General features: G+C 39.1%; 1 protein-coding gene across 2 annotated transcripts in view; it reads left to right on the top strand.

Moving 5' to 3' along the window:
* LOC114448360 (mannosyl-oligosaccharide 1,2-alpha-mannosidase IA) overlaps window positions 1–15,122 on the top strand; it is a 150,748-nt gene that overhangs the window by 52,040 nt on the left and 83,586 nt on the right. For both annotated transcript variants that reach the window (XM_028425276.1, XM_028425277.1), the window contains exon 2: window positions 13,487–13,583. In XM_028425276.1, coding sequence (XP_028281077.1) covers window positions 13,487–13,583 — 97 coding nt within the window. The remainder of the gene's footprint in view (window positions 1–13,486; window positions 13,584–15,122) is intronic.

The raw sequence follows: 15,122 nt of genomic DNA, 5'->3' as shown, positions 1-15,122 counted from the left end.
CTCAAGACACATTTAGTCATATTGCTTTGTCTCCATACATATTTTTTTAGGTCGGATTGTAAAGAGACTGTAGTTAAACATTTTTGAACCACTCAAAGAAAATGCTCACGCTCCCATTTCTTTTAATATTTGTGTCTCTTTCCAGTCGAGTGTTGTAACACCTGAAAGAGAGGTTGCACATGATTGCAGCACTCTTACTAACAAACATCCCACCATGCTAGAAGAAAGGGAGGATCCTAATGGAATAGCCTCTCTCTTCCTCACAATAGAAAAATCTCTTTTTGTTGTATTTTGTGGGTCTTTTTTGTTTGGACAGCAAAGTAAGATTCTTTTTTTCTTTTTTGATGATTGTATTTTATATGGTGGATATTTGATCTTCCACAGTGTACAGTGAATTCTGTCATGGTGCTGGTGAAAATAATCCCCTTGCCCTCTATGGTTTCATTTAGCCCTGCCTTAATGGAAAGGAAAAAGGAAACCCATTTGTTGGTGCCAAAAATGTTAAAACTGTATATCCAGCTTGTAATGAAGTGTAAGACTGTGTCACTCAAGTAACAGCTGAGGAAAACCCCATGCAGGTTCTCCAGTTTCCATCTTGGCTTGACTTGCCTCCCTCCTCACTTGTCCTAAATGGATTTTATTTCCGTGTTCACATTGTGCCGCTCCTCAGTGCTGAGGTGTGAGCTTTCCTACCACACGTCTGAAATGAAGCCATCTGTGTGTACTACATACTTGTTTACTCACCTTCCATGTACAAACAGAAGTATATTAGGAGATGACCAGAGCACATTGCAGCACTCAAGACACAGGCAGCTCTTATAAGAAACTTGTTCCCTGCAACCTTTGTCACCCCATCTCTCGATATCATCCCATAATACTCTGCGGTGTAATAGCTGTCATCTGAAGGGCCAGGAGGTTTTACAGTTGGTATTTCCGAGGGTGTAGGTTTCACACTAAGGAAGTTGGCGTAATACTCAGGCTTCAAAGCTGTGTTTACAGTATGATATACCACAAGGCCAAATTTGTGTTTCCTGTCTGAACTGCTGTTTTTGCAGCTGATTACAAGCTCTCCATGCCAACTGACATTTCTAGACATGCTGGTGTGTTGCATGAAAGAAAAGCATAGCCTGACTCATTAATGCATTTCGAGTGGATCAATAGCTTAGCACGCAAGTGTTTCTGTCACACCGATACATGGCCTTTAGATCGCAGCTTTAGAGTGGCCCTCAAATGTCTGAGGCGGCTCTGGGCCATTACTGTTCATTGGATCACATTATTTTTCAGATCCAATAATATGTGTGATGTGATAAATCCTTTTTTTTCCCTTCCAGGTTTGTGTCGTATACTGCAGATGTAAGTGATCAGTAATCCCCTGTAGGCTTTACACAAGGCTTTAATGCTTTGACATGACACCATTGATACAATTTGCAGTCATGGCACAGTGTTCTGCTTTGATTCAACAACACAGGCTGTTGTGCATCATTGCATGCAGGATTAGTTATTATTTATTTTTTTGTTGTATTGTATTTTTTTAATTAAGGTTTATGTTATCTGTCAGTGTTTAATAAATATATGTGGCTAAGAAGGACCATGCACTGTGTGAGTTTTTGAACACGTGCATGTAAAATCTTCTATAAGTTGTCACCATGGCAGTCATAAAAAAGGCTCAATGCAGCTGCTTAATGCAGATGAAAGAGGTTTGTTACATCCCAAACTGGAAGTGAAAGGGTAAAGAGTTGAGACACCAACCATTACGCTCTGCTAGACATTTCATCAGAAGTTGATTAATTTAGTAGCTAAAAACTCCATTTTTTTCACCCAGCTGAATTTCAGCCTTTTAGCCGGCGGTATGTATAACTTTGGTTACTTGCAGATGATGAAAGCTAAACGTAATGACATTCAGCAGGGGATTTAAAAGGATTTGGATTTGATACCGGATTGGGATTCGATAAAACGCTATCGACTCCCAACCCTGAGAACAAATTTAAGATGGAGGCGATGAGTCAGAGTTAGAGAACAAGGCAGATATTGTCATTAGCAATGCAAATGACAGCTATGTGTAGTGTACATGTCAAAGAAAAGATTATTTTATATCTTCAGTGTGCAACAACTTTTGATTCTGACCCAAACCCATTTAATGAGTAATGAGTGTTTCTATAGTTGGATGTCAGCAGGTTAGACGTCACTGTATGTCGCTCAGAAATTCCAAAGAGAACTATTGATGTGTTAATATAGTCACGATCCGCTCAGAAGCTTAGGCTTCTATTGTTTTTAATTGAAGATGATATTTTGGGGATTTACTGGATGTGGGTGTAGGGGGGGGTGCTCTTCTATGTGTGAATGTGCATGAGGATAAGGAAGTGGAGGGTTTATTGTTGGAGCATTGAAATTGGCTCTTTTCTGAGTTGGGATTTCATTAAAGTGAGAGAATAGGGCTGTCAAACAGTTCTGCCAAGGTGACTGATGTCTCCCCGCTACCTCAAAGGCAAAGAAACAGAATATATATATATATATATATATATATATATATATATATATATATATATATATATATATATATATATATATATATATATATATATATATATATATATAACTTTCCTCATCCAGCCTTCATAGCAAAAAAAATGCTCCTTGCATTTTAAATTGCTGGTGTCTGAAAGTGATAATAAATTAAAGCGCGGTTCCTCCAAGAGGTTATTCTGCTTATCTGTACATGGGCGTCTGCAGGCTGAGTTATTAAATTAGAATTTAGGAGGTCTGTTGGTTTCCAGTCCTGCTAATGGAAGGCAGAGCGCTTCAGTTTTATCCATTTTATTAAGTGCTTCTTTAATAATTTATAGTTTATGTAAGGACAGCGGTTCCTTATGCTCAGAATACAAGCTGCCAGCAGTTTTATTTGGAATAAAAAACAACAAAAAAACAAAAGAAAGCAATAAGTTATCTCATTTCTAATTAATTTTATCTCACAGTCCTGCGTCACATTAATCAAATTAAGCAACAACACAAACTTTTTATATGCAAATTGAGTCTTATCAGTGCAAATGTAGTAAATGGTTTTATTGCTATTTTCTAAGTTAATGGTGTTTTCAGGGAAAAACATGCAGGACTAATTTACCCCTGACAATATTTAGAATCCAAATGTGAGAAGTGAGAAGTCACAAATTTAAGATGAAAGCGGTGGCGAGGCTGTGATAGTCGTGACATCTTTGAGTTCAAAGCTTTGCCTCTGTGTTTGAAGAATCATATTGCGGGGTGGGGAGAAGAAGGATGGTGTTTCCAAGCCTGCCAGCGTCTATGGTGAAGAAGCAGTGGAATTTTAAACACAGTGTGAGGCTCTGCCAGTATGATAAGCCCTTAGTGAACGTGTTTGTGAACATTTCTTTCAGTTTGTTAGCAAAGCACAATAGTTTTCACCATAATGACGGGTCATTAATGCTTTACTGTATGAGCACATTGGTCCCACACATGTCAGCGTAGTGTAAACTGAAGCAATTCATTGTGAATGCTTGCTTGCTCAGAGTTTACTGTGAAAGTCTAGAAAGAAGATTCAGTGTTTTTGTTATTGATGATGTTCGTGAAGATGGAATAACACAAGCTAAGAATCCATTCATGCACTGGCAATAAAAGTTGATTAATACTAGGGATAGCATGGTGGGGATATTTAGCACTGGGTATCAAATCATGACAACACCTTTGTTACTAATAACCCGTGCCAAAGATAAATGTGCCTGGTTTTATATTTATTGTTGGATCTTCCCCTCTGACTCCAGTGGAGCTATCGCTGAAGACCTTGTCGTGGCAGCCTCCCCTCCTTCTGCTATGTGTGAAGATGAGCGATGTTGCCTCCAGACGGTGTTCTTATATCACAGCTTTTCGCTGGAAAACAAACCCCCTGCCACTGTTCCATTACCTGTTAAGTGAAATCTCCTGCTGCTCCGTGCTGAGACGAGGATGTAATCTCTTATCATATGTGGCAAAGAAAAGCTGTGAATAAATCTGATAAGGCAGCTAATTGTAAAAGCCCTATAACCAGAGAAAAATTTAGCTTTCTATAGAATTTGAGGGGAAAAAAGATCTGACAGAAACAAATGCTCTGTTAATTCTCTTTTAGCATTGAAATTCCTGTAGCAGCAGTCATCTCATAGGTGTTGCTCTTTGTCTGCTGCTGTAGCTGTCTGAAAGGATTTCTCTGAGCTCATGTGTCTGATATGATGGTCAACATCCTTCAACACTGATAGTTATTTTCAAGGTTTTAGCATGTAAATAGAATTTTCTCTCAGTCTAATAGTGAATGTGAAAATGACACCAGGAGGTTGTCACACACAGTAAAAAACAGGCCTTCACTTTCATTTAAGTGTTTTGTAAAAATCCCATCTCCTCTCATCTTACCTTGATAAATCTATTAATGGTGCTCCCTTTCTGTCTCCCTGGTGCATTTTGAGGCAGACCTGATCTACTTGAGTGCCTTCCTCTCAAAATAACTTCTGCTAAGACTCCTCCTGTAACAGCAGCATTGTTTGAAGTTTGAAGTAAAGTCACTATTAATAAGCACGGTCAGATCATGTGATCCCAGGAAGGACATTCAAATAACTCCTACTAATAGTATGTATTCACTTTCACTAACCTCTCATTTTCTGCACCATTCCTGCAGTTTTTTACTTCCTTGTTGTTCCTGAGGAGAGGGCTGCTGTCGGCAAAAAAAAAGTAAGAATGGAGGATAGTCAGGTTGGAGTTTCTGAAGGATTTTGAGGTGTGCGTGGTGAAAGTTTGTGTTACTACACCAAGTTTAGAAGTCTCTCAGCTCTCTCTGCTGCTTCAATTTTCCATCAACTTCTCTGGCAGGGCCTATTGATTGGTTGGCTCGATGATACACAGAAAGTGAAAGGAAGGCAAACTGTTTGACTGCAGCCTTGAACGACGTCATGCAGACAAAGACCACCATAGTGTGAAGAATAAGAGCAGCTCAAAAATGTTAATCTAGTGTTTCAGCAAAGGTACAAGTACCAAATACTTGATATTTGGAGAGAAACACATCACAACAGGTGTTATGACAGTTCTCAGTGGTTACATATTTTAAAACCTTCATGTGCGTCACAGAAGATGAATCTAACCTTACACCTAATCTTATCCTCTGCTAGCAAACCTTCAGCTTTCATCACACATTATACCAGACATCTTGGCTACATGGTGACCTTCTATGAGTGCAAGGCAGACACAGTTCCTCTCTGTCACATACACATTTTTCAGCCACATCAGAATAAACAAGATTATACATGGACAGCAGTGGATACAGGAAAGAGTGATTTCTACCACATGCGATTTTTGGATGTGTTCTCAACATCTCTGTGTCTCCTCCTTACTCCTCGTCTCCAGGCTCTACCTGGGCCATTTAGACATGTAAATACTGCAGGTCTGCCTCCTCAACAATTCAAGACCTGAGTCCAGACATTTTAATAGGCTCCTTGTGGCGATTCTCTGTCTTTTTGGCATGAATCTTTCATGGCACAGTGAAACTCTCCTCCCACCAGTGGGAGACGCTCAGGAGACAACTTGGCACTGGCCACATATCTCTCATATAATCATCTGCTTTAGAGAGAGCAGTTAGGATACCTGCCAGTGAACGAGGCATACAGACATACGCAAACAACACAGTGATTTTATTATTTTTTGAAGTTGTTGTCACTCTCTGCTTATTGATTATCTACACAAAAAGATGTAAATCTCTCAACAGATGCAGGTGTCCTCATCAGTTGGAACAGTGCTTTGTGTCTTGCAGCTGGGTATTGATATTTTTGTGTCTACCAAAGCTTGCTGACTCAATTATTGTTAATTAAACACACTGTGTGGACATATTCTAATCAGAAAGCTATAATAGCTTTGGTGTATGCTGCAGCTTCTGTGAATGTTTTATTTTTATTATTTCCAGTTTGCTTAAGTTTTTGTAGCATCTTCTTTGCGCTGCTAATCAAGTCATTTTAAAAAACAATATCTGTAATACATGTGGTCAGCTCATTTATTAATTCCAAGCATGAATGATCTGCAGCTCAGTGCTGTCTAATTGTCCAGCTGTGACTCTTGTTTAGCCTGCACGCTTTGGCCAACACCTTTCTGCTGATTCAGGATGATGCAGCGCCGGCCTTCAGAGACCTACAATGCTCGCCATAAAATGTGGTTTTAATAGGTAGGAAATGGCCGCACTCCAGAGCAACTTTTAAAAGTGGATGCAGGAAGCATGAGAGGAGGGAAGACGTGCGAGATAAGGTGGGAAGTTCAGGGAGAAACGATGGAGGGAAAAGCTGATTCCGTGTTTTCCCTGCCAAAGGTCCCGTCGCTTTCAGGTGATGACACAGCACCTCGTTAACGCAGCCCGTGACTCGGGGCTGACATGCCGGGGTGCAGGGGTGATTTATTATCCGTGATCCAGCGAAAGCCTCCTCCGATTAAAAGGATGCTTCGCTTGTGAAACAAGTGCCTTACAAAGCCTCCATGTTGGGAAGGTGTCAAGACTACTTTGAGGCACGGTTAATATGTATTTATGAGATAAGATACAGCAGCTAACATTGTTTGCACTGGAAATTCATCTATCATTTTCCTTTCATTTAACCCTGTTATCAAGTGTGACTGAACTGAACTGCTTTGCCATGTGGTAGTGGAGTTCAAAATGACATCAACAGTTTTTAAGCTGTCTTTCTCCTTCCTTAAATGGGCACTGCTACTGTACTTACTGTATGTTATCCAGTCAGATGATGTGGTTTTGATGCTGTATTGAAACTGATGGGAACATACAGTCAGTACAGTAGCAGTGTTTTTTTGGACAGTAGTTTTGTAGAGTTGTGCTTCTGCTCTGTCATTGGGTGACTGTTTTTTGCTCTCGTTGTCACTGGAGTTTGTGGCTTTAAGGAAAAATAACTTAAAAAAATATGACTAAGTTAAAGAAATGATAATACAATAATGTAATAATATTGCATACAATTAATCTGATCGCTGCCTATATAAATGCCTATATCTCTTCAACCCCATTTCAAGGGGAAACCAAAACTTTCCTTCGATGAGTTTTCTCCCTGTTCGGATTGTAGACCATGTGGGTAAAAGTTGATCACTTGGTTTTCATCTGATCTTCGCTTCTAAGAAAGTGTTTGCTTGCAGATAGGGGCATTTCCCAAGAGGGAACTTTTGTATCATCATCAGAGCCACATGTTTTTTTGGCAGTGAAACTGAAAATATGACCAACAAACTTTTGAAACTAAGAAACTTCTAGGTCTGTATTACTGCATGCTGTTTGATTTATCCAAAGTGCCAGACGGTACCACAAATGTGTTTCTACATGGATCGTCCCAGTGGCAATCACACTCTAACCCTGGAAGTGTTTTGCTATGCTGTATTCTACACCAAGCACTGAGGCTCTAAGGTTGTAGAACAAGAATCGTTATCGGAATTATTTTTGTGTGTCTCTCTCCTAACCTTTTACTTCTTGCTATTTGTCAAACTGTTTCTTCAACTAATTGCATGGGAGACTGTGTGCTTCTTTGTTAACCTGGTTCTAGAGTTTTTTTATTCAGGCACAAGAGGCTCTGCAGCTTAATTAGCAGCTCAGTCCTTGTTATCTGCAGCAGTGGCAGTAAAGGTGTAGGGTTATTTCATGTTTAGAATGAGTGAGCTTAATGAATTCCTGCACAAAAACATAAACTCATAAACTTTACATACTGCCTGTCATATATTAGGGACTTAATTAGGCTTTAATTTCATTTTTTCTATGTATAAAACACATGATAAATACAATCTTCAGCCGATAATGTATCTTTTTTTTTTCTGTAAAGCAATTCGTCACAAGTGCGGTATGCTTTTAGTTCCCACAGCCCAGTTCCCTCTTTGAAGATACACACACTGCTTAAGAACGCTGATATCAAGGGGGATGAGAGCTGTTGCTGTGCCTTAAGCAGCAGATCTGCTCTAATTAGTTGTCCAGAAAAAGATACAAACTGTTCAGCCCACCAGTAATCACTGTATATCTCCCTATTCTGGGCCGTGCAAGGGGCATCCGGGTCCAAGCCCAGCTGTCAGTATCATGTTTACAGCGTGCCAGTGAAGTGATCTTCATGGGTGTTAGAGCCAGCAGTGTTAATTAATGGTAAGAATGCACTTTTTTTTCCTGTAAAATATATTTTCGTTCTTGTGTGGAAAGTATTTGTGATTAACTTTAATGGTGGTAGAAACATGTCTGCTCTCAAGTCTGTGCTGTTCTAACTCAAATCATGATCATTCTACAAATCTAGTTAGTGAGTTTTAATTCCTTACATTGAAGAAAAAAAAAGGGAGGGTCATGTAGCCCGTGGGCAAATTATTTTCAGACTGCCGGCCAGATTTTTTTTATTGGGGCTATCAGGCCAAAAAGGACCATATGCTGTTTTTTTTGGAGTAGATGATCCCATCGGCCAAACTGGAACCACTTTGGCAAAGGATGGACAAAGTTTTTTAAGAGAAAAGTTTCACTTTGAGAAGTTTGCCAGCAGATGTTTGGATAAAAAGCATGCAGCCCAAACCGGATTGTCCACTGTTTAAAGTTAAAGCAGCATTTGGATACCATCAACTGTGAGTCATGAAAGGAAAACCACAGTTGTATTCTTTGGGAATAACCTCATGGGAAAACGCCTGCGCTCATGTTTGCGGCAGTGATTTCATTTGTTTGAAGTTACTGTGGATCGCCGTCGGTCAGATTATTAAAATGTTAGCTCAACCCGACCATTCAGAGGACTTATCACTTCATCTAAACTCCAGATTCAGTCCAACCCTTCTGGCACCATTTCATTATACCGTCTCTACAGTAACAGTACTTGGTTTAGAAGTTGCTTGTTATCTCTTTTTTTTCCTTTTTACATCATTGCCTCAGAGAAGTCTCAGCTCACACTCTCTACTGTGTGCCAGATCGTTCTTTGAAACTGTTAAACACGGACCTTGTTGGATGAGAATCATTTTTTTGCAATGACAGATAAAATGGGCTTTAAAAGCCCTTCTTGTGGTTGCCTGTTTACTGTATATCCAAATTTAACAAGGTGGTTTGAACAATCAAAAAGTGACCAACTGCTGCAACTCCCACCTTTAGATCCTCAACCTCCTGCTAACAACAGTCCATTGAAACCCCTTTTAAGCTCATTCTTTGTACACATGACTCACAAATTTCCATATCCAGCCCACACTAGGTCATCAACGATCTCTGATTATGCACCTTTTGAGAGTTTCTATTTGTGCAAATAGGCAGCAATGTAGGTAGCAGATGTGGATCAACACACACATGGAAGCACAAGTAGTGAAATGAAGCCTGGAGTCTTAAAACACTTTGTCCTCGGTGTGTGCTGTACCAACGGCAGATGTACACATTCTGCAAAACTGGTTCAACTTATATAACCAATCAACTAGCTGTTCATGCTGAGGTCAACACTGACCAATGCCACCATTGTGATTATACAGACCATGGTGCAGTCCGAAGCATGCGATAGAATGTGTGTGTGGTTTGACCCTAGATTTAAGCCGATAGCATTTTCAATCATAAGTGACTCAAATATGAACATGAAACGATATGATCGACATTCAGATTGTTTTTTAAAGGGGTAGTTCACCTCATATATTCACATCATCCTCTGGTCTACAGTGCCGTATATGTCTAGACTGCGTTGTATAAGTTAGAGTTTCTAATACAATGGAATTAGATTGCACTGGTTCATACAAGGTCAGATTTTTCTAGTGTATTCAGGTTGTAATTTTTTGGAAAGAGACAATAAATAATAGTAGATATTTCATTTTTGATTATATTTTTGGTGCTTTTTGAGCTCTGAGCTATTTATATATAAACAAAATATAAAGATAATTTCCTTGGGAGTCGACAGCAATTCAGTTAAAGATCTGGTTGTGTAACTTTGTGGGGCAAAAACAAAAGTGCTTGTGTCTCTTTTTTCCGTCGGTGCAGTGTGCGCATGTATACTTTTATGATGTGGTTGACATAGTGTGACCATACTCAAGCACATGATCAGCGGGACATGACTTCTGACCCACGGTCTTGGTATTGGTATGTTGTATCCCTGATTTGTTTTTTATTCATATAGACTCCGTGTTCACTTATTGATCTCCTCTGCTCGACAAAGCAGCCAATTAGTTTAACCAAAGAACAGTCAGAGTTCTGTCAGATCATGTCTGTGTCTGCTTTGTGCATCCCTGGAAATGAATCATTCATCTGCTTGCTCTCTTGGAGAAGCATCTCTGGGCGTGCTTGGCTGCAACTGCAGCTATTGATTAGCACTGCGTGTGTTGTGATGATGGGTTCTTACACCGACAGTCCTCCGGCTGTGTGACCTCAGTCCTCCCACGCCTTGACCCCTCCGTAGCTCACAGCAGCGGACATGTGAACGCAGATCTGTGTTTTCCCTCCAGTGAAATGATGCATCCTCATTCTTTCACAGTGGGAGGATGAGCCAAATGTTTATGGGAGTGTGAGTTTTGAGTGCGATTACATTTTGGCATGAGAGGAAAAGCTTTTACGCGTAAAACAATGGAAACAGTTATGAAGCTTTTTTTTTTCTAGACATCACTCAGATTTTTATCTGTCAGAATGTTTGGTTTTGATTATTTGACAAAAACAGTGGATGTATAAACATGTATCAATATAAAGTTTGGATAATTGTCCCATCTAAAAATAATAGTACTTTTGTTTTGATAGACACTAACGATTAGTAAATATATTCCATAAATCAAGAAATACTACTACTACTTTATTTTCACATTTATACTGACAGCTTTCTCAATTAAAATAAAAAATGAACGGCTTAAATGGTAATGCCTTTCTGTTTGTGTCAGTCGTATAAAGGATGAAGATGTCGCTTTGAGGCTTTGGCTTGTAGTTTTTCCTCTTTTTTTCAAAGTCAATATAAGTTGCAGTGTCACATGCATTAAATCCTTCATTCTGGCATCTTTTAGTGTCAAGCTGCTGCTGATTAATGCTGCCATTTTACATTTTCTGTGCCTGCAGTCACGCAGTTTGAACATACCATCTGCCTGATTTGTACTTTCCCCCAACATTTATTTGATGACAGTCATAAAGTCCTGCTTTTCTCCCAGGGCCCCCCTTTTTTTTAAATTTGCAAAGATGTCCTGACATACAGTCTGGAACATCCTTCAAACAGAAACAAAGAGGGAGGAGATGCAGTTCTAACATTTATACAAAATCCCACGAACACTTTTTTTGTTGTTGTTGTTATTACTTCTGTTCTTTGGCTTTTAAAAGCCGCCAGAGGAGCGAGACAGGCTGGCATCATAAAAGATGGAGTAAGTTTCAAATAAAACTTGAGACGTTTGCTGGTTTTCATTCTGTGAGGCGGAGGAGTGTACTGTTGGGACGCAGTGAGGCTGGCTCTGGCTATTTTCCTTCTTTTGAAGAAAATGATTAAGTTTTTGTGAACATATTTCCTCCTTTAAGAGTCATCGCTTCTATTTCCCCTAATCATACAGTGCGCTTGTTTTTTTTCCACATTCTCTGCGATTGCTGCTGCGCTCCTTGTCAGTATTCATCTGTGTAAACGCACAGTTTAAAATATTTGGTCAGATTTTATGCCAATCTAGAACAACAATGAGGACCCCAATTTAGAATGTATATAAGCCAAAAATCACAATAAATGCTGCATTTAAATGTAGCACTGTTTGTAGCTGGTACATGGTTAAATGGCTCATAATTGATATGTGATCAGATCTGAGCTTCCTGCCGACCAAACACTGGGGTGGGTTTAGTGTGAAAAATGTCTCATCGTGGTGTCTATAATGAGCTTTGTAGGGTGAGGGGGGATTTTGTCAGAGGTAATCGGATTCATGTTGTACCCAAAGACTTATTAGAGGCCACCTCTGGATACAAGATATCTCATGTCATTGTGCTAATAGAGGTGATGTTGTAGGGGAATAAATAAATAAATAAAACCCTGTCTGTCCGTCTTGTGACAGATTATACAGAGGCCGATGATTTCTTTGTGTTTATTCTATTATATGGAGCAACCGGATTTAATGAACATGTCACTGAAAGCACTTGAGCTGGAATTCAATTTACTTTGAAGCATTGTGCATCGTATATATATATATATATATATATATATGTGTGTGTGTGTTGTGACATTTCTTTAAAGGTAATATATAAATAAATCACCAGTCTACTTTACTGTGGCAAATGATGATAGCCACAATAATAACATAAGGAATATAATGATATATATCCTAGAAATGAAATATATCTCATAATTTGCAATGCAGCAGATTTATACAATGCAGCTGCTATGGTTCTGTTACCTGGTCTTCTGTGTTTCTTGTTGTTTTCGCTAGTTCCCTGTTTATTTAGACATCTTGGTTCTCAGTATTAGTTCTCCTTCTTGTCCCGACCTGCCTTGTTTGTTGTTGTCTCCTGACCTCCCTGGTGTTCGTAGTAGTGTCATGTGTTTTCCATGCTTGTGTTTCCTGTAGTTTACTTCCTGTCGTTTCCCACCTTTAGTGATTGCTCGCCCCACCCTGATGTGTCTCGCCTGTGTCTTGTCACCCTTTTGTATTTAAGTCCTGTGCTCCCCTTTGTTCTTGTTGGATCGTCTGCTGTTTTACCCCCGTGTTGTGCTTTGCCGTTTTACCTGCCTGTTTTCCCTGGTGTCGTGTCCTCCAATCTTCCACCTGGTTCCTAGTTCCTAGTCCTCCCGTGTCTTCCTTCCTCCTGTCCGCCATTTGGATTATTCTTATTGTTTGTCTGCATTTGGGTTGTTAAAAACCACGCCACATGACAGCAGCAGTTTTACACAATTCACACTTGAAGAAGCATTGTTTTGGTAAATCAGTGCAGCAACATACCAACAACTAATTGATGAATAGACAAAGCATTTATTCTCTAAACTAACATTTTTAGCATTGTCTGTGTGATTGATGCTAGCCCCTTAGCTTGTCTGAGCTATAGATTCTTATACCATTTCTACACCCAAATTAGTACAAACATCTGTTATTTATCTGGCATTTTATAATGCTACTTTCACATCTTGTTGTATTCAGATAGCTTTAAATTGGCTCTTGACAATTTGACTGTATGATTATTAGCTTCAATTTGCAGAGATGCTTTTTAAGTTTGTTTTATTTTTTTCCTCGTCTGGCACAAATCACAACCTGTTAGCGTTGTTCAATCAATATCAGCATTACTTTCTAAAACCATTGTGTATAATAAAGTTGATTTTCATCTGCTGACACCAGTCAATCTTTAATTTGGAGAGGTAGCTGTGGGGGAAATGTCAGCCGTATTGTTTAGCAATCTGGTGTGTGAGCTGTAATTGCGTGCTTGTGCGTAATCTAGTTCTGATCGATATCTATCATTGCTTTTGCCTTAAGCTATAGCAATTTAATTACAGTTTGTTTTGGAGGTGTGTTGCTCTGTTATCAGTGTGGTGACCGACATGTCTGACCTCTGTTTTGCATAATTTTGCAGATGATGAAGTTTGCATGGGACAACTACAAGCGCTACGCCTGGGGCAAGAACGAGCTGCGGCCTTTGACGAGGAACGGGCATATCGGCAACATGTTTGGTGAGTGTCAGCGATTATTTTAGAGGCTCAGAAGGCCAGAAATGTTTTATGCATTCAAGAGAATTAAGACAAAATAAAAGTATAATAAAAGTTGATAACAAATTTATTTTTGTGTGAATCTTTAAACTCACCTCAAAGTAAAGAAGAAAGAAAGAAAATGAGCATTATGACTCCTTTTTTTTGGCATGCAGGCACTATGGCCATCTTATTTTGTCCATTATTACACATTTGACTTGACTGGACACACAAAAAGAAATTTTCATCCACTACAGAATCAAAAGAAGAAGTGTGGTAGACACGTTGAAGTGGTTAGCTCCGAATTGTGCCCTACTTGCTGCCAGTATATATTTTATTTTCCTCTAAATTATTCATTTTCTTTGTGTTGCCATTTGTGTGGAGCTTGTGTGGTTGTGTTGGCTTACGCAACGTAGCTGCTTTGATATGTATTAATTATTTAAGCCTTTTAACAAGCACAAAAACAAATATTTGAAATATCTTAAATAAAGCTTTATAATAACTTATTGATGTTTAATGGAAAAATATGAAGTTATGTGATTTGTTTTAGGCTCTTGAAAATACCAGGTGTAGTTTATTGTAAAATGTGACATAACTGTGATCAATCAAGAACAGATGAATACTTTTTAATGGTTATGTATTATAATTCATATACAACCATGCATCACTGCCTCAAAGCATAAAATGAATGAAAAGTTCAGGTTGTCATATACACTGTAAGCTCTTGACACCATACCTTTCTAAGTGTTCACTCGGCACAGGAAGCCTCACTACCTGCCAGAGGTGTCACAGTCTCTAATTGGTGCCAGGTTCAGAGGGGTCCTCGGGTTCTCTGTAGTGGAACATATCAGTCAGTTCACACTGCTGTGCCAGAGGGAAATCCCACAATACAGCCCTTAATAAAAGGCGGATCAGCTCTTAATAAGACTTAGACGGGCGCTGTCTGCCTTCACCTGAGGTCTCACTCCATCACATCTGGAGGGATTTAGGATTATTAAAGTGATGATGCAAACTCTTTTTGAAAATACAGTTTGTGTTCTCTTTGCTGCTCTCATTCCCCTGAGGTTGTAGTTAAGAAGAGTCCGTTTGAAGCCTAGGCCTTAAATCGTGTGATAGGTCATATTTCAAAGCAACCAATCCAGGATTACTTTCTGATGAAAATAATTCAAAACCCTGATTTTGAAGGAGAGGATTTTTGAAAGTCTGGAAGTCTAAGATACTGCTCCATTTTGTGGTGAAAGTTTTAAGCCATGGTGCCGAACTTTTTTGGTAAAAATATTAGCAAGAGGAACGTTTCTATTCACGTCTATATTTTATATCATGCTGAAGTTTTTCATCTGGTATCTGTGTTGACGAGCAACTATGTGACAGAGAAGGTTCATCAACTGCATGCAGTGATTGCATTGTATGCACATAACACATACCTAATAAGCCTAATCCTTTATTAATGGCAGAATGTAATCAGTTTTCTTTACCATGCCTGTACTGTTTAAAATGAATAAGGAGAACATCTTTATTTTGCTA

The sequence above is a fragment of the Parambassis ranga genome, chromosome 16, assembly GCF_900634625.1.
Source record: "Parambassis ranga chromosome 16, fParRan2.1, whole genome shotgun sequence".
NCBI lineage: Eukaryota > Metazoa > Chordata > Actinopteri > Ambassidae > Parambassis > Parambassis ranga.
The sequence above is the reverse complement of the archived record's forward strand: the minus strand, read 5'-3'. Positions and strand labels throughout refer to the sequence as shown.